The sequence below is a fragment of the Clavelina lepadiformis genome, chromosome 8 (assembly GCF_947623445.1).
Source record: "Clavelina lepadiformis chromosome 8, kaClaLepa1.1, whole genome shotgun sequence".
Classification (NCBI taxonomy): domain Eukaryota; kingdom Metazoa; phylum Chordata; class Ascidiacea; order Aplousobranchia; family Clavelinidae; genus Clavelina; species Clavelina lepadiformis.
Genome location: NC_135247.1, coordinates 552,958 through 573,132, shown reverse-complemented (window position 1 = coordinate 573,132; position 20,175 = coordinate 552,958). Strand labels below are relative to the sequence as shown.

Genomic DNA, 20,175 nt, shown 5'->3' with positions numbered 1-20,175 from the left:
CCTTTCGAACATTGTGGTAGTTTATTCAAAGACTGGAAAGAATTGGAGGGTGTTGGTTTTGTTTTCTACTTGACAAAGATTAATTCCGTGACGTAAGTGTTTGCTTCCTTATATTTATGTATCGTTAATGCACTGAATGAATACCAACATGTGAGAGATGGGTGTGTAAGACATCTGCTTCACTGCCAAATTATAAAGTGAAAGCTACATAGGATTGGTCGTTTCAATACGTAAAGTCAATAGCAACCTGTTTCAACAATTTTCCTTTCAAACATTCTGCGTTTCCCTCGCATGTGCAGTACCGGCAAGGCAAGAGATAGAATTGTTACGTTGTTTTATGCTTGATTTGTCATTCCGCAGTCATGTCTGCCTCCGGGCTGAAGCGCTTGTCGATTTGGCTGCGCCTTGTCTGATGCTACAACGAGTGATGATGAGATTCTACCGATACCGGTACGGTTGTGTAGACGTGCCTAGTTTTTACAGTTTTGAAACAAAATCTTATAATTAACTGCAAGTCGCTTCGAACCAGCAGTAGAAAAAGGCCGGTAACAGAATAACAAGTTTCACAACAACAGGAGCTCTATAAAATTTTATCACCGGTTTAAATTCTTCCTGTTGAATCTTTCACTTTGATGTCAACATTAGAGTTCCCGATTTCACCACTTTCGTTTTATCCCTATATGACCTATGACCTATGACCTATGACCTATCATTCATATTTTGCTGGCCCAGGTTTTAATTAAGTTTTACCAAAGTATATTGGTGAGCTTGTAAAATTTTAATATGTGCTGTTTTATGTGGACTCGCTGGCGCTGTGGTGGAAATTGATATTTTACTTTCATTGGCAAATATGGGAGGGCTTTTGTGACGTAAGTACTTACTCAATTATTTCTATATCTCGTTAATCTACTGAATAAATTCCACCATATATTAGATGTGTAAAACATTTGCTTTATTGTCAAATTTTAAAGTGAAAACAACGTTTTCATATTTTTCATAATCACACAAACTAGGCTCATAAAATTTACAGCAGATCATGCGTTTTTCACTGTGTTACAAATAAGTGTGATGTCGCATAAACGACTCCATAAATTTGACAAAATACCATTGTAACACATTTACACCTTTTTATTGCGTCACGTTACCAGTTTGCACTTTGCTAACACAAGACCTACGCTCTGAAATTGTCATGTTGCTACAGTATTAGTTACAGTTGCTACTGCTATAGTTGCTGCTGCAAACAATATTTGTTCCAACAAGGTGACACAATCTAACCAGTTTGCGATGTTAAACTGTGGAATTATATTAAATTATAGGCTGAACCATTTACAACGATTTATTTCAAGGCGTAAAACCTGATTTTATTAATATTTTTACACAGTAGTTGTGGCAATTACTGACAAACAATACAAAATCATATAAAACCATCTAAGGCAGCTTTAAAATTACAAGAGCGTTTTACAGCAAAAGCGATTGCGTTATATTTTAATCGAACACAAAAGATAACCGTTACTGACTTTGCGAATTACCGTAAGTGAATCACCCTCACCATTTACTCGGGCTTGGGACCGACAACCGGACACACATGTCCAGCAGGCTGGGTTATGGCGTCGGCTACGGTCAAGTCCCTCTCCATGTTAAAATAGCCCGGCACGTCATGTGAGGGTAGATTCATATTTACAGGCAAGTTAAAGTAAACAGACCCGATATTACCGGGGTGCGAAGGTGATTCTGATGGAGTTTGTTCTATATTGAAGTAAATATGATCGTCATCCTGGTGACAGGCTGCTCTATGCATAGATCCTGAGGATTCTTCTGCAAAGGTGAATGGTCTCGTATTTGGCGATATTTCTAAGTCCGAGCGATTGTTCTCCAATATTTCTAGCTCCGACTCTTTTCTTATTCTCTTTTTCTTGGTGAAACGAAAGCAATGAAGCGTCACAATTACCAGGGACAACAAAAAAGCGAACGCAACAACGAAGATGATTATTACAAGCAAGCTAGTATCAAAACCTGACAGTTTGGCCATTGACGTGTGAGCTGCAATGACCTGAGTTGACCTTTCTGCACTGGGAAAGTCATCAACGCCAACTTTAACTTCAACTTCAACTTCGGTGATGTTATCTTCGAGCGGAAATTCCACAACTTTTTCCTGATGAAATTTCTGGAAAATTTGTGACCTTGGTGTGATAAGAAATGCAACGGTTGACGTTCTTGAGTCAGAAGTTTGTATCCAGTCTATAAATGTTGGTGCATTTGTGCTTATGAGTCCATTGCCACTTAGAAGGAGCTCGTGTAAATGCCTGCAAACACAAAGTAGGTATTATACTGAGTATAAACAAATTGTAAATGCTGATTGTTACTTACAATTATTTCTCACCTCAGATGACTAAACAAACCATCAGGCAGAACTTTGACTTTGTTGTTTCTTAGATCAATGCTGTTCAGCATCGGCGTTTCATTGAATGCTTCTGATTCGATGTTGGAAATTCTGTTTCCCTTTAAACTGAGTAATCTTTACAGGAATATTGAAAACAATTGTGAATACATATTAACTACGTCATCATGAAGTCAAACCAAGTCCAACCCTCACCTTAGCTTGGTCAAGTGAGCCAAGTCATCGTCATGGATCGCTTGGAGCTCATTGTTGTCCAGGACGAGATTCTCAAGGCACAAAAGATTGCTGAAAACTCTTCGGTCGAGTTCAGATAACTTGTTATTCTTAAGATTGAGGCTTAGCAGACTTTTAACGCCTGCCAATGTTACATCAGATAAATCATCTTTTGATTTGAATCATTAAACATTGTACGTAACTTTCAGCTCTTCATAGCGTCGTTAATACGGTTGTAGCTTACCTTTAAAAGCTTTTGGTTCAATTACAATTATTCTATTGTGAGAAAGGTCGAGACGTTTCATTTCGGTTTGGTGAGAAAACGTTTCAGCTTTTACGACTTCCAACAGATTTTTTGAAAAACTCACCACCTGCAATCTCTTATATTGCCCCAACACCTCTAAACATAATCGAGTTCGTGGGGACAGTCACTAATTTTTATACTTTGTGAAAATCTAACTGATGCTCACCAGGACTCAAAGAAGCAACGCAGCTGTCGTTCATATAAAGCGATGCGGATTTGCTTGGAGGAGCTTGCGCTTTGATCTCATCCGGTCGAGGAAGCTGAGTGAGCTTTGTGAGGTCACACCACAACGTCATATCCCGGTAGTCCAGTGCGCAGCTGGAAGTAGAAATAGGCCTATGTATACGTATTTGAACATGTGGTGCATGTTTGCTTAACAATATCGAGTTAGAAACCACAGCAGTACATTGAGCCGTCATAAAAGTCGAACAATGCAATCTGCTTAAGACTTAAAAATACTTAAATCACAGAAGAGATTAAAGCAAGTTACAGGAAGGGATTGCTCATTTATGCCAAGCTGAATGATGCTTACCCTTCATATGTTGTCCTTGGGTGAGCCAGAGTGCATTTCTCTCCTTTCTGTTGCTTGTGTCTCTCATTCGAGCCGCTGACCAGACACACAATTAATCCCAGGTGTGACAAAGATTTCAAAATCATTTTTTTGTTTGTTTGCGAAAACTGAAATCTATAGACATCAACAACTACGTATAACTTACTATCTTTTCTCTGATAACTATTATAGGAAGGTCGTTGTAAAACTGCAGCTTCTGCTGTGAAAATAGCATCTGTCAGATAAATTAGTCAGTTTCTATACAAACCATAATGTTTGCAAAGTTTTCAAATACTTTGACTAATGTTTTTATTTCATGACAAGCCAGAAAATAGAGTAATAAATTAATTTCTGAAACGTATGTTGCAACAAAGGTCGCATCAGAACATTTATTTGAACAAATTTAAGTTGCTGGGCAAAGGACAGAAACGCAAATAAAAAGAAGGCGGTGTATGCTATTTCGGTTGTTTCCAACTACCAGCAGGAGCAACGTCGACAATCGGCAACGAAACGCAAAATGCCAAATGCTGCAACAAAACATTTTTCAGCCAACGTCATATTTCATTTTGCGCTAAATGTCAGCCTGTTGCGATATTTTTAATCTATATTAAAACACAATTAAACACAAAATACGCGAAGACCTTCTATGAGAGTCACCTGTTCGACCTAATAATTTGCCATCTACACTTTCACATATTGTTTACTTTGTCTCGCATGGGCGAGGAGTAAAGTAACCTAACGTCAATGGAAACAGTAACAGACCGACAGGCTTTGCTCATTAGCACATTTAATACAATAGAACAGAAGACGTAAAAACTTTTAGACCACTTTTCCAGACAGGATGGCATCGATTTTAAAAGGTGCAATTTACATTTCCTTTCTGTATTGAATCGTCCCACGCACAGCATAACAGCCTACAGTAAACAGCTATAGTTTTCTTCTATAGTATGCAGTGGTTTGTTCCTGTTTCTGAACAAATATTTAGTCAAACCAGCTATTCGAATACATATAAAATAATAGCAATGAAACGTTCTCAATATCGTAACAGTATAAGAAGTCATCGGCATTAAAAAGTAAACTATACAGTGCATCTGGATACTTTAGTTAAGGCTTCTTGAAGTAGTATTAGGTGCCATCGTCAATCTGGTCATCATTATAAGAAATTGTTGAGGGCAACAAATTTTTTATAAACCAGCTATGTTCATCGCGGATGACGAACTCGCGGCAAAAGGCGAAGTCGCCGCACGGACTTTTTGTGATGCTCGAACACTTAAAAATAAATATTGTTTGAACAAAGCTCAGGGTAAATATTTTCTTGGAAAAATGATTTTATTGTTATCATTGAAAACGTCAAGGGTTGGGCGGTACCGAAGCAATTAAATATATTGGACTTGCCATAAATATATCAGCATTGCAGCAAGTGAAGCAATAAGCCAAACATGGCTTGTATTTATACATTTATATATTTGTTATTGAAATCTGTTTTGCTTTCAACTTGTATGCAGCCTGTTTGTAATGTTTGTGCAATGATTTCATTTTTGCAGAACTAGTTCTTTATCTATCATTTAATTTTGGCATAACGTTATTCATCACACATACGCACACATAACGTAAAAACAAGCTAAGCTTTGCAAGTACTACTAGCGACAGTTTGTTTATTGGAATGTAAAAACAACACAAAAGCTAATATATATTCATGCACAAAAAGCTATAACTTTGGAATCAATGATAAAAAAAGTTTTATTTGAAAGATTTGAAGTAAAATGGTTTGAATTGAAGCAATGTGCAAACGGCGACACAAAACGATTGAAAAATAAAAGTAACAAATTCATATCGCAAAAAATACAATTTTAGAACTGTTTTAAAATCAAAGGCAAATTACCAGTCTGATTTTACCAACGTTAGCATCCAACTTCATCTACATTACAGACTATTTAATGCATAGTGGCTTTTATTATATGCAGTTTTAGCATGAAAATTTCTCAAGACATCAAGACATCAAGACACCGCTGGAACACATAATGCAGTTACTAAGTGCAGTTTCTATAGTTTGATTAAAAACAAGGCAAATTTGGAATGTAATAATATTGGTGAAAAGCTAATTTGAAATGAAACCTACTACAGGCGGTGGATGACATTTTACCGCCATCCCAACATCTTCGTCCAAGTAATTTTGTTCCCGGTTATCAGATTGATAAGAAGAAGATTCCTGTTTCTTTTCCTCGAGATAATCATTAATGTTCCCGGATGAGTTTTTCTCACAATCCTCTTCCTTCTCCTCTTCACTATCTACTGAAGAGTCCAGGGACTCTTTCTTCTTCATAAGACCCTGCTCGCTATCCTGTCTCCTCCTTGTTTCATCTTCAGGACGCTTGCGACGAATAAAAGCACAAAACGCAGCCAGACCCAGCAGCAAAGCAGCCGATACAGAGACAACTCCAATGATGACGACGGTCGGTGTATTTGCATCAGAATTATCCTCATCGTGAGCTTCCCGCTCGGTAGAATCACTTACTGTCGACTCATCGTTTATCGTTTTGGTTGTAGCCACAGTGTTATGAGTGATCTCGTGATACCTGATGTTTCTACATTCGTCGGTTACGAAACTTTGCAGGAAGTCGTTTTCAAAATCTGCCGACTTTGTTGTGTTCATCTCCGGGTAAGATGTTGTCGAATCAGATGCATCGTCATCGCAGAGCTCGTTATAGGAAAGATCGATCAGGTTTCGTCCGGAAACTTTTGCCGGAGAATGACATGTCAGGGCAAAGTATTCTCCAGGTTGATATTCTGCCTTATGACGTATTTGTTGCAGATACATCTAGGGATGTATGTGAAGCAGAATGAAAGCAAATTAGAAGACGAAAACCATAAATGAAGGAAAAGATAAAATGTTGAACGTAATTATGTTTACCCATAAGTCTTTCAATCCACATGAGCACCTCCAGTGGTTGTTTGCTAACTCATTTGCCATGAAACTGTCTTCGTTGTTGCGCAAAACATTAACAACCATCGATGGTTGAATTGTTGTCAGTCTATTGCCACCGAGTTTCAGTTCACGCAAATAACTGCAACGCATTACAAGCTCCATTTCAGCTGTGTTGGTTGATAAGTGGCCACTTAAAAATAAGATAAAGGCAAAAACCCTCACCACAGGTCTTTGAATAAACCTTCAGGTAAAGTTCCGAGTTTGTTGTCTCTTAAATCAATCGTCGTCAGCATTGAGCTTCCCTCGAAAGCGTCGTCAGCGATTTCTGAGATTCTGTTTCCTTGCAATACGAGCGTTCTGGGTGACAAGACTCAAGTTCAGGTTCAAGTGACAAGGAGTCAGCAACTACGTTAACACACACGGTCAAGGGTGAGCAGCCAAGCGGAAAGTTCACCTGAGTTTGCTCATTCTATTGAAATCTCCGCTGCTGACCCCCTCAAGTTTGTTGCCGCTCAAGTTCAAGGTTTGCATTTCTCGAAATTGGCCGTTAGTTTTATTCCAACGCTTTATTTTGTTCTCGGAAAGAGTGAGATGAAGAAGCCGCTTCAAGAAGTGAAGAGATGTTGCATCGAGCAATTGGAAGCGATTTCGATCCAGGAAGAGTTCTTTAAGATTTTCAAGATTGCTGAACACCATCGGGTCAAGCGAGGTCAACCGGTTCTTCATAAGATTGAGTCTAGCCAGTGTTGTCAATCCTGACAAAGCAGAAACTTAAAATATCAAAACGTTGAAAATACTGAGTTATACTTAATTAGGCTGTAGAAAGATTGCATATTGATGTTCATAACGTAATTTAATGAAATTTACTGTAAGTTTAAATGTAACTGTAAGTTACAACTCATATAAAAGCATTTCCATGTTATCAGCATGTTTGTGTGAACAAAAGAAAGGCGAAATCCCCTTTACGCACAAACGAGAGGAATTGTATTTTCCCCTTCCAGACAGGATGGCGCCGCTAATAAAAAGGTACATTTACACTATCCTTTATTTATGTCGTTTTTATTGCCTCAGTGCACAGGCAACAATCGACAACAAATAAAATAGTATTCTTTATGTGGGTAGAATAAATATCTCGTTCCTCTTTCTGAATATGTTATTGGTTAAAGCAAGTTGACTGACGTCGCGGCAAGTGGCGATCTCGCCGCACGTCGGTGAAAATTATTATCAGGAAAAAATAAGAAATGTTGCACCAGAGATGAACTATTGAGGAGATTAAGCTTCAAGTTTAGCAATTGACCAATATGCTGGTAAATATAATACGTATGGTATTGCAAAACCCTGTGGATGTATACGGCAGTTTACAAACTCAAACCAAACTCAAATTTGATGAAAACTTAGACTTATTATCACACCGCTTGAATCAACGTGTTGACCTCATTACTTCACCATCTCCTTCTGCATTGGAATATTCATAGGTAGTAGTGGCACGTTTGTGATATAACAAAGTAGCCTAAATTTGCACCATGGATGGTTATGTGGTGAAGCACAGACTACTTATAAATTAAAATTATCATTAGTCGTCCGGATGAACTCTGAAATCCAAGTGACTTTATCTTGTATGAAATCAATAAAAACCTTTCATATGACAAGCATCATATCACGTAAACAAGTGAGGTAAAAGGTAAAACACAACACGCAATAACACAGATAATAACAATAGGTCTCGTTTAATCTTTGTAATACTAACTAATGTATTGTGATGTAAAATTCTGCTAGACTGCATTTTTGCAAGTACTCTATTATGTTCACCGAGTGTCAATAAACTAAGTCCAATGAATGGGTTTCAGAAAGTGGAAATTTCTACTGCGTGCGACGGTCTTGTTATCGACAGAATCAAGCACCAATTGCAATTGATAAAATTCAAATATTTGTAGAACCATAAATAGATATGTCTCAGTTAAACAAACATTAAGGTTGAACAGGTGCTTTTTATAGTTATTGCTTGTAGACGACCAATGAACTGTGCTGCTGTAGAACATTTCACTTTTATTGAAACGAAGTGCAACAAAGCTTATACCATTTGCCACAAATAAAGTAAAAAACCATTGTTTTCACTTTTGATAATGAATGAAACTTCTGCAGTAGCGCTGGTAAAATTGAATTTTAAATTCATTTTATGTGACATTTGTTAATAAATGTATCTCAAATGCAACGTCAACAGAAAAAAGACCTTCTGTGTCATATTTTATACTCAATTTTGAAAGGTTAATTAACTTTATATTGGTTGTGTCTTGCACCACTTTTGTTAACTTACAGCAGGACGCCGTTTATAAGAGAGATGACTTCACAGTGCACACAACTGTACGTGAACAAAACTATACGTAGTAACGTTTTTTCAGAATAAGTAAATACAGCTGCCGCGTATTCTTCGCTTAGCTTTGAAGGTCTGCCAGCAATCAAAAGTTTATTGACTGAAAAGTAAATAATAAAATAAAAAACCATCTTTTTGTACTTGCGCAAAGATAACATTTACCACAACTATAAAACAGCAAATTGAAGTTTAGTTTTTATGAAATATAAGTGCTAAGCGGTGTGTTTATAAGTAAGGAGTTGAACTTTACGACTATGGAAATACAGTACTGTATAAAAGGATCAAAACATGGCAAAATGAACGGATAATATACACATTTACACTTGCCTTAAAAACGAACACAAGTTACACTTCACGTTGTACGTACACCGTCAATATCTAATTCTAATTTACATATAATTCGTTACAGATTACTCAATACATATTAGTCACATTTATATACGGTTTGAAGTTAACAGTTTCCCGAGACACTAAAGCAAGCTATGCAGTTTCTGCTTGGAGTTACGTATTGTTTCATTAGAAACGTCACAAAATCCGGCTTGTAATAATATTGTGAAACGCTAATTTGAAATGAAACCTACTACAGGCGGTGGGTGACATTTTACCGCCATCCCAACATCTTCGTCCAAGTAATTTTGTTCTCGGTTATCAGATTGATAAGAAGAAGATTCCGGTTTCTTTTCCTCGAGATAATCATTAAAGTTCCTCCTACTGATGGAATCGGGGTTGCTCCCGGTCGAGTCTTCCTCACAATCATCATCTTCCTCCCCTTCAATATCTACTGAAGAGTCCAGAAGCTCTTTCTTCTTCATAAAACCCTGCTCACTATCCTGTCTCCTCCTTGTTTCATCTTCAGGACGCTTGCGATGAGTAAAAGCACAAAACGCAGCCAGACCCAGCAGCAAAGCAGCCGATACAGAGACAACTACAATGATGACGACGGTCGGTGTATTTACATCAGAATTGTCCTCATCGTGAGCTTCCCGCTCGGTAGAATCACTTACTATCGACTCATCGTTTATCGCTTTGGTTGTAGCCACAGTGTTATGAGTGATCTCGTGATACCTGATGTTTCTACATTCGTCGGTTACGAAACTTTGCAGGGAGTCGTTTACAAAATCTGCCGACTTTGTTGTGTTTACCTGCGGGTAAGATGTTGTCGAATCAGATGCATCGTCATCGCAGAGCTCGTTATAGGAAAGATCGATCAGGTTTCGTCCGGAAACCTTTGCCGGAGAATGACATGTCAGGGCAAAGTATTCTCCAGGTTGATATTCTGCCTTATGACGTATTTGTTGCAGATACATCTAGGGATGTATGTGAAGCAGAATGAAAGCAAATTAGAAGACGAAAACCATAAATGAAGGAAAAGATAAAATGTTGAACGTAATTATGTTTACCCATAAGTCTTTCAACCCGCACGAGCACCTCCAGTGGTTGTTTGTTAACTCATTTGCCATGAAACTGTCTTCGTTGTTGCGCAAAACATTAACAACCATCGATGGTTGAATTGTTGTCAGTCTATTGCCACCGAGTTTCAGTTCACGCAAATAACTGCAACGCATTACAAGCTCCATTTCAGCCGTGTTGGTTGATAAGTGACCACTTAAAAATAAAATAAAGGCAAAAATCCTCACCACAGGTCTTTGAATAAACCTTCAGGTAAAGCTCCGAGTTTGTTGTCTCTTAAATCAATCGTCGTCAGCATTGAACTTCCCTCGAAAGCGTCGTCAGCGATTTCTGAGATTCTGTTTCCTTGCAATACGAGCGTTCTGGGTGACAAGACTCAAGTTCAGGTTCAAGTGACAAGGAGTCAGCAACTACGTTAACACACACGGTCAAGGGTGAGCAGCCAAGCGGAAAGTTCACCTGAGTTTGCTCATTCTATTGAAATCTCCGCTGCTGACCCCCTCAAGTTTGTTGCCGCTCAAGTTCAAAGTTTGCATTTCTCGAAATTGGCCGTTAGTTTTATTCCAACGCTTTATTTTGTTCTCGGAAAGAGTGAGAAGAAGAAGCCGCTTCAAGAAGTGAAGGGATGTTGCATCGAGCGATTGGAAGCGATTTCGATCCAGGAAGAGTTCTTTAAGATTTTCGAGATTGCTAAACACCATCGGGTCAAGCGAGGTCAACCGGTTCTTCATAAGATTGAGTCTCGCTAGTGTTTTCAATCCTGTAATTACGAAATATTATGAAAAAATAACATGGAAACCTTTTTGTGTCTTATGACATCACAATAATAGTCAACGTCATTTTACTTTCCGACCTTTGAATGCGTCTGGATGAATGGACGAGATCTTGTTCATTGAAAGGTCAATATCTTTCAGTTTGGGATGTTGAGAAAAAGTTCCGTCCGAAACAAATTTGAGCAAATTGTCGGAAAAACTTATGGATTGCAGCCGCGTGTACTCCCTAAGTACTCCTTAAATGCACAATTTTAGTTGCCATATCAACAGAAATATCTTTCTGGTGGAGCAGCAGCCGAAGATTGCAAGCTCACCTGGGTCTAAGGAAGCGACGCAACTGTCGTTCATGAAGAGGTAGGAGGATTTGCTCGGCGGGGCCATTGCTTTGATCTTGTTAGGGCGAGGAAGCTGGGTGAGGTTTGTGAGGTCACACCACAAGGTCATGTCTCTGTAGTCCAGTGCGCAGCTGCAAATACGAAAAGTGCGATGAGATAAAAATTGCCACGTAAGTGAAAGTAAGCTTGAGAATGTGAATGAAAAGAAGATGATGTAATGCGGTAGGTTAGATTGCGACACGAATTAAAATGTGCTCGTATGACGTGAAACGTTCTGGTAGTATTTTGTTTGAAAACATCGTTTAATTCACAAAACGTTTTTAAAGAAACGTCAACTGGGCAACCTGAAACCGCGCTTTGACTTTAATTCAATTTGATGTCTGTGGTGTAGTATCGTGTGTCAATTGACTCACCTTTCAAAAGTAATTCTTGGATCGTTGGGAGTGCACTTACGACTTCGCTTTGTCGATTCTCCAGCACTGGCCCTGGCCCACACAACGAAGAAGAGAAGAAAAATGAAAATGTGCATGGACTCGAGAAGACGCCGCATCTCAACTTGAGGCTGAAAAATCCCGAAGCGACAACAAAATTATAAAAACCTTTAGCTGGAACAGAATTCCGTAGAAAATTATGTTTTTTCATAATTTGCGGCATTGTTTGATTTAATATGAGCTCGGTTTGCTTTTGTCGTTCCATCACTGTTTGTATTCCTTGTTTAAATTAGAATACTTCAAAATTTAACGGAGCGTTTCAGGCGAAAGACGAGTTTCGCCCAATGTATTTTCAGTTCTGCTTTTTCTCTTTCAAAACCCACAGTTTAAATCTTAACGGTTGGCGCGCGATTATTTTGTATGATTGCCACCAACCTAATCTCCCTGAGTATAATATCTATCTTTTATCGACTAAGTAAATACAGTCAACGCTCAGCGATATGTTAAGCCCAACTCCAGCTGCTGTTTCATTTGTTCCATCGCTTTTAATACTGGCTGCTGAGTTCTTTTGCGTATTTTACATTGCGCTCTAATTTGTTGCAGTCTAGGGCCTAGGCTTTGAAATGTTTTTTCTGTCCTTTTCATGTCATGAATAACTGTTTATGACGTAACAGATAAAGTGTTAGTTGCACTTCTAAAGTTCCATATTCGGAAAGTTTCTGCGTTGCGTAGTTTTCTTGTTTACAAACAATCCATGTCCCTGACTTTACAACGTACGGCGCTGAGCCGCGTCAGCATTTGTCAAAGGCACATTTAGACACAGACTTGCGCAATACTTGGGTCGATAATTTGTCTGGCTCGAAAATAGAAGAGAAACATGAAGAAGATAAAGAGAAAAAAGCACCTAGCAGAGCATATATATATAAAGGTCGTGCTGAAAATCAAACCTATTCATCTTTGGCAATAAGCTGTAACCGGTGTGTGGTAGTCTGGTGGCATTTTTGAAACTGCGAGATAAACTTGACTCATATTTTTGGTACATGGATTAGATTTCGTGGTTTTGTTACTTTCGACACCTTTGTTGTTTCCAGCTGAAATATCCTATTTATTTAATAAACCTCATTTTGTTCCAACTCACAATAACCTGAGTGGAAACACTATAACTGCCACATATAGATGACGAAAATGTCTTCAGTATAAGATATGGTTTGACTTCAGATTATTTATTCAATCAACTACACCATTGACAATTTCATATTCGTCTTCACATCACGCTTGTAAAGTGTTCGTATTTGTATTGTCTTATGTATTGTATTATTGTATTTATAGTGCTCGTGATTCTCGCTGTGCTGTGTCTTTGTGTGCTGCAACTATTGACATAAAACTAAAACTATCCAAACTAAATAAATCGCTTTCTGTGTACGCAGTACAAAGTAGTTGCTTCTAACCTCATCAGCAATCTTTGTATTGTGTTTGTTGATCGTTTGACTTGTTCCTGTTCTGCTTAATTTTGTGATTTTTACAATTTTTATTACTTCCTGACATGAAAGCGAGTTTTATGCCACGTCGTCGTATTCATGAAGTGTTTTGTGATCAAGTTGTTTTTTACAATCTTCTACTATTCGACTATAAACTGAGCAGCAAACAAGAACATCGTCATCTGCAGTTGCTATAGTGTAATGCTATAGTTTGAGACAATTATTTTGATCTCTGTGAAGCACTTTACAGAAACTTGTTTACCATAGCAATAGTGATAGTGATGCATAGTGATGCACCATAGCATGCAATCACGAGTGAAGGAAAACTTGTTTAATTTTAGAATAACCGTTTAAGGAACCGAAACTAGACAAAGTCATGAGACAAAACATAGAGGTTTTCCTCGTCTTTGTTATGGGTCGTTTGTTATGTTTATAGGTAGCAAAGGTTGAGCCAGCTTGAATGAATTCCTGTCGCAATCCTTGTTCTTTGTCTGTTTGCTTTAGTTAAAACGATTTTTCGTTTCTCTTTTGTTTCTTTCAAAACAACTCAACTGGCCAAACAAGTTGCCCATAATGGTATGTAACAACCGCAGATACTGATACCAACGTAGTCGTAGTGGCTTGTTTGGTTAATTTGGAAAAAGTATTTTCACCACTTCAAGTACAGTAGTTGGATAAACATCCTCATGACAGATAAATTCGTGTTGTTCATAAGTAACCAGGAAGCCAGCATCAAACTGGAAGATCCTTTATGGTCCCATTTAGTAGAAAATATTTCGATCGGATCCGTTGCCAAAAAGTGTCGGCAACATCAGCTGTCTTGGGTCCTAGATGGGCTTTTATATTTGCTTCCTCCCACACAGAGTGATCTTTTTTCAATTTTCGTCACGCTAAATGCCATAGTATAAGGTTGAAGATGATGGTGACGCTAAAGAGTAAAATGGACCCAATTCTATCCTTTATCCAAATTTATTTATTTCTTTTTCTGTTGCAAACACACAGCACGCTCACATTTATCTTCGCTTTACGATTTCGTTTTTGCAAAACCGTAATATGATTATTACCGCAAACCTGATCTTGATCTGATTATTAAACAACAGCTTGTTATAGATTTAAACTTATATTGGCACCTTGCAAAATGCTCGGTTGTCAACGTAGACGAAATGTTTTTGTCAACTTATCTTTATTTAAGCCCAGTCCTGGCCAATAATTAAGTATTAGAGCTTAATAATGCTATAGCATAATAATAATAATCGTGCAATAATAGTATTGTATAAATGTATGCACATGTAAATGTACATGTATAATGTAAATGTAAATGTGTATGTAAATGTGTATGTAAATGTGTATGTAACGATTATACATAATGCAATAATAGCATCATGCTTTCATCTTGCGTTAAGGTTTTATCGCTAAATTGTTATCAATGCAGCAATTTTGCCGCGTCACCAAAAAGCGAGACATCTTGTCAGTTGTCGTTTCGTTGAAGTTTACGACCAGCAACAACTGTGTTGACATTTCTGCATTTGTTGACATTTCTCCTGATAACTTTTGTTGGCTTCTCTTAACTTGGTTTATCGCTATCGACTTTCTGGTTAATAACTGGTTTTAACGTGGACCAACGCATACTACAAGAATCCATTGTCACTAGCACAAGTTTTGTTGTTTTAGAATCAGCATAACATGTCATTCATATCACGTATCATTCATATCACGTTTCATTCATATCACGCCAGTGCATTTATTTATGTTGCTTGAAAACTAGTTTCATGACTATCAACTTTTTTACAAGTAAGAATATCACCTGCCAATATTTGAAATTATTCTGGTTATAGATTTTGACTACAATGTACTGGTTTTTGTAGTCAAACTTTTGTTAACACAAATTCCTCCAAAACAAGCAAATGTGTTTATTTTGCAAACTAAGTCGTAAATGCTAAGCCATGGAATAATTTATTATCACGTAATACTAATAACTTAATTTCTAGATTGATAAATGATTGAGAGTTTCAACGCAAGCACAATCCTAAAAACTTCACATATCATTAATTATTAACAGTTTTGATATTTTTAGAACATGAATTTTGCAAAAAAAATCCAGACAATTCATTTGCAGAATAACTGATAATTACAGTTTTTAGTAATTTCGACGAAGCGATTTTATCAGCTTAAAACTTGGTCATCTTTGCTTTGTCGACCACTGAGGTCAACAAAAATAAACAAACTTGTGTGATTCGATTCTGATCCTTTAAAGTAGATTTCAACAACTTTTTTATTCTTTATTCTATTTTCAAAGTTTATCAAATTGGTTGCATTGCTACCAACGTTCTGTTAAGCCTGATGCTGTTGTTTGTTTATTTGCTTCACAAACAAGGTTACAAGTCACCAGCTTCGAACACGACACGGCAACTACCAGTTGCTCAATTACTATTAATTGGCTCGTGCAAACAACACGTCTAAATAAAAATAATCATACAAAAAAGAAAATATTTATACAAGGAATGATAAGTAGTAAAATATTACAGTGAAACAATAAGTTCGCATTCTGACCAGCAGCACATGAACCTGAAAGAAAATGCTACAACAGCAAAAGAGTGTGCAATTGTTTTTGTTACTTCTACTAACTTTTGCAGAGTATACAATATTCAAGGCTCGGGTTCCAAATAGCGACTGTCAGAACAGCGACTATCAATAGAGCGACCACACGACAGCGATTCATTTAAAACAGCGACTGCCACAACAGCGACCTCACTTCTTTTATTAAATCCAAGGCTTACGCGCACACGCACTTCCATCCCCCACACCTCTCTACACACGTATGCACGCAGAAACAGGCAAATACTGCGTAGTGAAAGATTGAAACCAAAAGGGACTTTAAAACAACATTTTATTTGGACTATCCATAGTCACATGAAGTCACATGATTTAAAAAGCAATAAAATAAAATAAAAATGCAATAAAAATGCAATAAAAATCAAGACACGTTTATTTCTAAATTGCGAGCAAGGGCTCGAAGGAACTGCCGCAGATCATACTGGCCTCGATTTTGCTGTACAACAGTGATTCGTGTGTTCATTGTCACGTATCTTTTCATTCGCTGAGTCAGGTCTCTGCCTTGTAGTAGCAATGATAAACAACAAAAAAATTTGGAAAAATGGAAAGCCTAGTTAAGTCGCTATCATAACAGTCGCTGTTTTAATGCGGTCGGTATTTAGACAATCGCTGTTTGGAATGTCGCTCACTTGATTACGTCGCTATTATGAAGTCACCATTATGACAGTCGCTGTTTTGACAGTCGCTATCCGGCCTGGATGCCAATATTCAACAACTGCTTGGGTGGAATGAGATAAAATCTTTGATAGAAGTAAACTTAAACAGGCAACAAAATTCAAACTTGTTGTAGTTTGTACAACACTTTTACCCTAAATGGAAGCGGTTCTCTTTGAAGGTGTTTTCTTTTCTCTAAACTTGATTGTGTAGAATATATAAGCAATCACCACTGCTGCGATTGTGGTGGTAACAATTATGATAACAATGATAATGGTTAAAGGCACGTCACTGGTTGTGATGTCAGTTGACTTCACAGTGGACGTTTGAAAATCTAATTTCTCAAAAGTCTCCGGAGCCGGTATCGCTCTCACCGCCCTTAGCGCGGGATGTTGGACGACTTGAAGAGTTTCAAAAGATGAACTGGACGGCTTGCAGTCGACTGACAAATAACTTTCGATTGGATCAAATTTACCTTCTACTGAAGATGAAGACGTGTTTGTTGAGGGTGTCATTGTTGCGTCGGTTGTACCAGGACAGAAATCTTCTATCGACAGGGTCGAGAGCCTAACGCCAGCAAGTTGTTGAGGAAAAAGGCATTCTACGTCAGGAATATTGTCTCGTTCTTTCATGTCCTTAAGAAATTTCTGCGCAAGTCAATAAACGTGAGTTTACTTAAACAACACTTTGAAAGGTAGAATACTGAGAATACTCATTAAGTACCCAGTATTCAAACAGGTTGCAGCTGCAGTTCCAGTTGTTACTGGCCAGCAGTGACGTCATTGGTTTGGGGTTGTTTTGGATCACATTGATCACAAATTGGGGTTCTATTGTCGTTAACCTGTTTCCGCTTATTTTCAACTCCCGTAACTTGCTGAAACGTATACAGCAATATTTGTTAAGTCACCATAGCAACATGCATAGATAGAGTCTCTAAGAGCAATACCATAAATCTGTGAAAAGGTTTCGTGGCAGTGACTCCAATAAATTGTTCCTAAGGTCAATCGAGGTCATCAGTTGTTTCCCTTCAAATGCATTTTCTTCGATGTGTGATAGTCTGTTGTTCTGCAACGACAAAAACCTGCAAAGGAAAAGCGATCTCAATTAATTCTCTGAACCCCAGTCTCTTGTTGACCTTTTTAAACGCAGACTAACTTTAGTGCCGGCATATTTTTGAAGTAGGATGAGTCAATAAGAGTCAGATGGTTGCCGTCCAGGTTCAAGACCTTCAAGCGAGGAAATCGATGCTTATAGGGTTGTATGGAGCTGATGTTGTTCCTCGCTACACTGAGGTCCTTTAGCTTGCGCAGTGGAACAAACCAGCCCATCTCCAGAGATCCAAGATGATTCTGATCCAGGAAGAGCTTTTCCAACCAATGGATGTCCTGGAAGACTTCGGGATCAATTGAAGTGAGTTGGTTGTTTGTCAGGTTGAGCAACATCAATCTCGGAGCTCCTGGAAAGATCAAAAACAGTTGGATTTCGAAATCTACAAAATGTCGTTGTTGCTTCCTGCAGCTATTATTGTGGTTCTTACCCTTAAAGCCTTGCTTATCTATAAGTTCAATTTGATTGTTGGAAAGGTCCAGTTGCTTTAGTTTTTCTTTCCTGGTCAATGTGCCATTTTGTATGCTCTTGATGAAATTGTCTGAAAGATTTATTACTTTCAACCGCTGATACTTGCCCAGAACATCTGTAAAGTAATAACGAAGCTTTAGTTTCACTTTTCTGAGTTCACAAAGCTACAAATGATTGCAAAATTACCCGGTTCTACGTAATCCACACAGCTGGCATTCATGAGCAACACATGAGACTTGCTTGGTGGTGCGGGCGAGTTTATGCTCTCTGGTGGCGGCACTCTCGTCATATTGGTCAGGTCACACCACAACGTCATGTCCCGATAGTCCAATGAACAACTGTTTTAAAACAATTGCAACATCTTAAAGCTGAAATTATATAATTTTCAATAAATAACTAAGATTTGGCTTATTTTTTTGGGTTTATATTTTACCCGTTCACTAACAAGCCACACAGCAATGTTAAGTTTTGCTGAGAGTTCTTTGACTGTACGAACTCAGATTAATTCACTTTGTTACAAACCTGCCATACATTTTCTTGCCATCATGTCCAGTGCACTTTTGGCCTTGAACCGACATTTTTATGCAGCACAACATTTCCCACGTTGCAAGTAAAAATAATGCTATTATATTTGCCTTGGCAACCATTGCTGCAGTTACGACAATGTGCTCAAAAATACAGAAAACCTTAAAAAGTCTATACAATTTTCAAAACTTAAGTAAAAATATTTAAAATTCTCGTCCACAAAAAATTCTGCCAAGGAGAACTATTTAATTATTCTCGACATACGAATAACATCTTTTGCCTATAACCTATGTTCTGTACCCAGCTCTGTGTGTTATGTTATGTGCGCTGCTGCGATAGGAGAATGTTGACTTTCCGTTGCACCACTGTTTATTATATGATTGTCAATATTTGACTTGTGGGACCGAATGTTGACGCATTGTACGCCTCTTTTTTATATTTTATATTTTAAGTCACGTCTTTTATGATTTGGAGTGGAAAATTACTGGTTGAGTTGAATCAGCTTTACTATGTCAACTTGTTGCGATAGCTACAAGTTTATTTTATTTTCTAAATTAACGTCTGCCATAGCGATAGCTGTAAAGTTTACTTACCACACTATGATACAGACACGGCATCATTGTAATTGCTGTTTTAGGTTTAAAAACCTAAATAACACAATTTGCTTTTGTTATTACCTACTTTATGCAAGTTTTATCTTCTTGCTTAATTCTCAATGTCTTGACAATGCTGCCTTCGTTCACATTCTGCAGTCACATGATATAAAACTTATTAAATAAATTGCAAACTAAGTGTAACTTGTTGATTTCGCAGCTGCAGGAATAACGTACAAGCAAAGAATGCTCGATGTAAATTCTATGGCGGCAACTACCTTATCCTTGATGTGACTTTGTAGTTGGAATGTCTTTGTCATACAGTTTGCGTTGTTGCACCTATTTAGCTTATTGCAAAGTAATAGATGACTAACAGATGAAAGTAAATACAAAATTAGATTATTTCTACCAAGAATAAGTTTTTGTTCAGTGCAAAATATTCTGCTTAATGCTTGAGCCATTGATAATTAATAGATTTAGTGATTAACCAATTTATAAACATATTGATTCCAGGATTGATTAATATTTGACTAAATTATGCTGAGTTACCTTTCCCAGTAACCTTATTAACATTTCCCCAATCATGCGCTGCAGTGTTTTTGCATAGAACAAAGAACAGTAAGTTGCAGAAAGCAAATATTTTTGTTTGTGAAATGAGAGAATTATTAGTTGCTTTTTAATTATTATTATTATTTGCTTTGGCAGATTATTTTACAGATTAAGTTGCATAACTCGCTGACAAACAAACAAACAAAGTTGTTGAAATGCCGATGTAGCACAGAACAATGAATAGGGTAGATGGCATGTAGACATTGGCAGGTGACAAGAACAAACAAACTGATGCGACTTTAGCCCGAACAATTATTATTACCAGTGATGCTACAACTTATATTTGCATAAAATGTCAGACTTTGATTTTCTTCCTTTTTCGATCCGTGCTACCTGTGCTGCGCAAAAACAGGAACGAATTTGCAATGGTTGCAAAAAAACCAACTATACTCTCCAAATTGCATGTTCTGTTCA

At 37.6% G+C, this 20,175-nt stretch overlaps 3 protein-coding genes across 5 annotated transcripts; all 3 read right to left on the bottom strand.

Moving 5' to 3' along the window:
* Positions 1 to 1,336: 1,336 nt before the first annotated feature.
* On the bottom strand, positions 1,337 to 4,615 carry LOC143468730 (uncharacterized). Its single transcript, XM_076966095.1, has 6 exons — positions 3,448 to 4,615; positions 3,082 to 3,233; positions 2,856 to 3,011; positions 2,594 to 2,753; positions 2,381 to 2,515; positions 1,337 to 2,303 (listed from the first exon to the last, which is right to left on the bottom strand). The coding sequence occupies exons 1-6, from the start codon at positions 3,570 to 3,572 to the stop codon at positions 1,553 to 1,555; spliced, it is 1,479 nt and encodes a 492-aa protein (XP_076822210.1). The 5' UTR covers positions 3,573 to 4,615; the 3' UTR covers positions 1,337 to 1,552.
* Positions 4,616 to 5,187: 572 nt separating this feature from the next.
* LOC143468727 (uncharacterized) lies at positions 5,188 to 12,933 on the bottom strand. Of its 2 annotated transcripts, none has more exons than XM_076966089.1 (7): positions 11,694 to 12,933; positions 11,260 to 11,411; positions 11,026 to 11,181; positions 6,846 to 7,146; positions 6,614 to 6,748; positions 6,377 to 6,530; positions 5,188 to 6,283 (listed from the first exon to the last, which is right to left on the bottom strand). In XM_076966089.1, the coding sequence occupies exons 1-7, from the start codon at positions 11,828 to 11,830 to the stop codon at positions 5,564 to 5,566; spliced, it is 1,755 nt and encodes a 584-aa protein (XP_076822204.1). In that variant the 5' UTR covers positions 11,831 to 12,933; the 3' UTR covers positions 5,188 to 5,563. The 2 variants fall into 2 exon arrangements, with proteins under 2 accessions (XP_076822204.1, XP_076822203.1); XM_076966088.1 differs by lacking the exons at positions 5,188 to 6,283; positions 6,377 to 6,530; positions 6,614 to 6,748; positions 6,846 to 7,146 and adding exons at positions 8,839 to 10,069; positions 10,163 to 10,316; positions 10,400 to 10,534; positions 10,632 to 10,932.
* A 3,126-nt stretch (positions 12,934 to 16,059) lies between these two features.
* Positions 16,060 to 18,825, bottom strand: LOC143468729 (uncharacterized). Of its 2 annotated transcripts, none has more exons than XM_076966093.1 (7): positions 18,557 to 18,825; positions 18,221 to 18,402; positions 17,994 to 18,149; positions 17,612 to 17,912; positions 17,403 to 17,537; positions 17,180 to 17,330; positions 16,060 to 17,103 (listed from the first exon to the last, which is right to left on the bottom strand). In XM_076966093.1, the coding sequence occupies exons 2-7, from the start codon at positions 18,348 to 18,350 to the stop codon at positions 16,612 to 16,614; spliced, it is 1,365 nt and encodes a 454-aa protein (XP_076822208.1). In that variant the 5' UTR covers positions 18,351 to 18,402; positions 18,557 to 18,825; the 3' UTR covers positions 16,060 to 16,611. The 2 variants fall into 2 exon arrangements, with proteins under 2 accessions (XP_076822208.1, XP_076822207.1); XM_076966092.1 differs by having other exon boundaries at positions 18,221 to 18,372; positions 18,557 to 18,823.
* Positions 18,826 to 20,175: the final 1,350 nt, after the last annotated feature.

Coding starts and splice junctions, on each gene's coding strand:
- LOC143468730 (XM_076966095.1), bottom strand. CDS start 3,572: ATGATTTTGAAATCTTTGTCACACCTGGGATTAATTGTGTGTCTGGTC. Junction 3,012..3,081: donor CGTTGCTTCTTTGAGTCCTG/GTGAGCATCAGT, acceptor GATTATGTTTAG/AGGTGTTGGGGCAATATAAG. Junction 2,754..2,855: donor TGAACCAAAAGCTTTTAAAG/GTAAGCTACAAC, acceptor TAACATTGGCAG/GCGTTAAAAGTCTGCTAAGC.
- LOC143468727 (XM_076966088.1), bottom strand. CDS start 11,830: ATGCGGCGTCTTCTCGAGTCCATGCACATTTTCATTTTTCTTCTCTTC. Junction 10,933..11,025: donor TCATCCAGACGCATTCAAAG/GTCGGAAAGTAA, acceptor TCGTAATTACAG/GATTGAAAACACTAGCGAGA. Junction 10,535..10,631: donor AATAGAATGAGCAAACTCAG/GTGAACTTTCCG, acceptor CTTGTCACCCAG/AACGCTCGTATTGCAAGGAA.
- LOC143468729 (XM_076966092.1), bottom strand. CDS start 18,681: ATGGTTGCCAAGGCAAATATAATAGCATTATTTTTACTTGCAACGTGG. Junction 18,150..18,220: donor TGTGGATTACGTAGAACCGG/GTAATTTTGCAA, acceptor ATTACTTTACAG/ATGTTCTGGGCAAGTATCAG. Junction 17,538..17,611: donor AAAAATATGCCGGCACTAAA/GTTAGTCTGCGT, acceptor TTTCCTTTGCAG/GTTTTTGTCGTTGCAGAACA.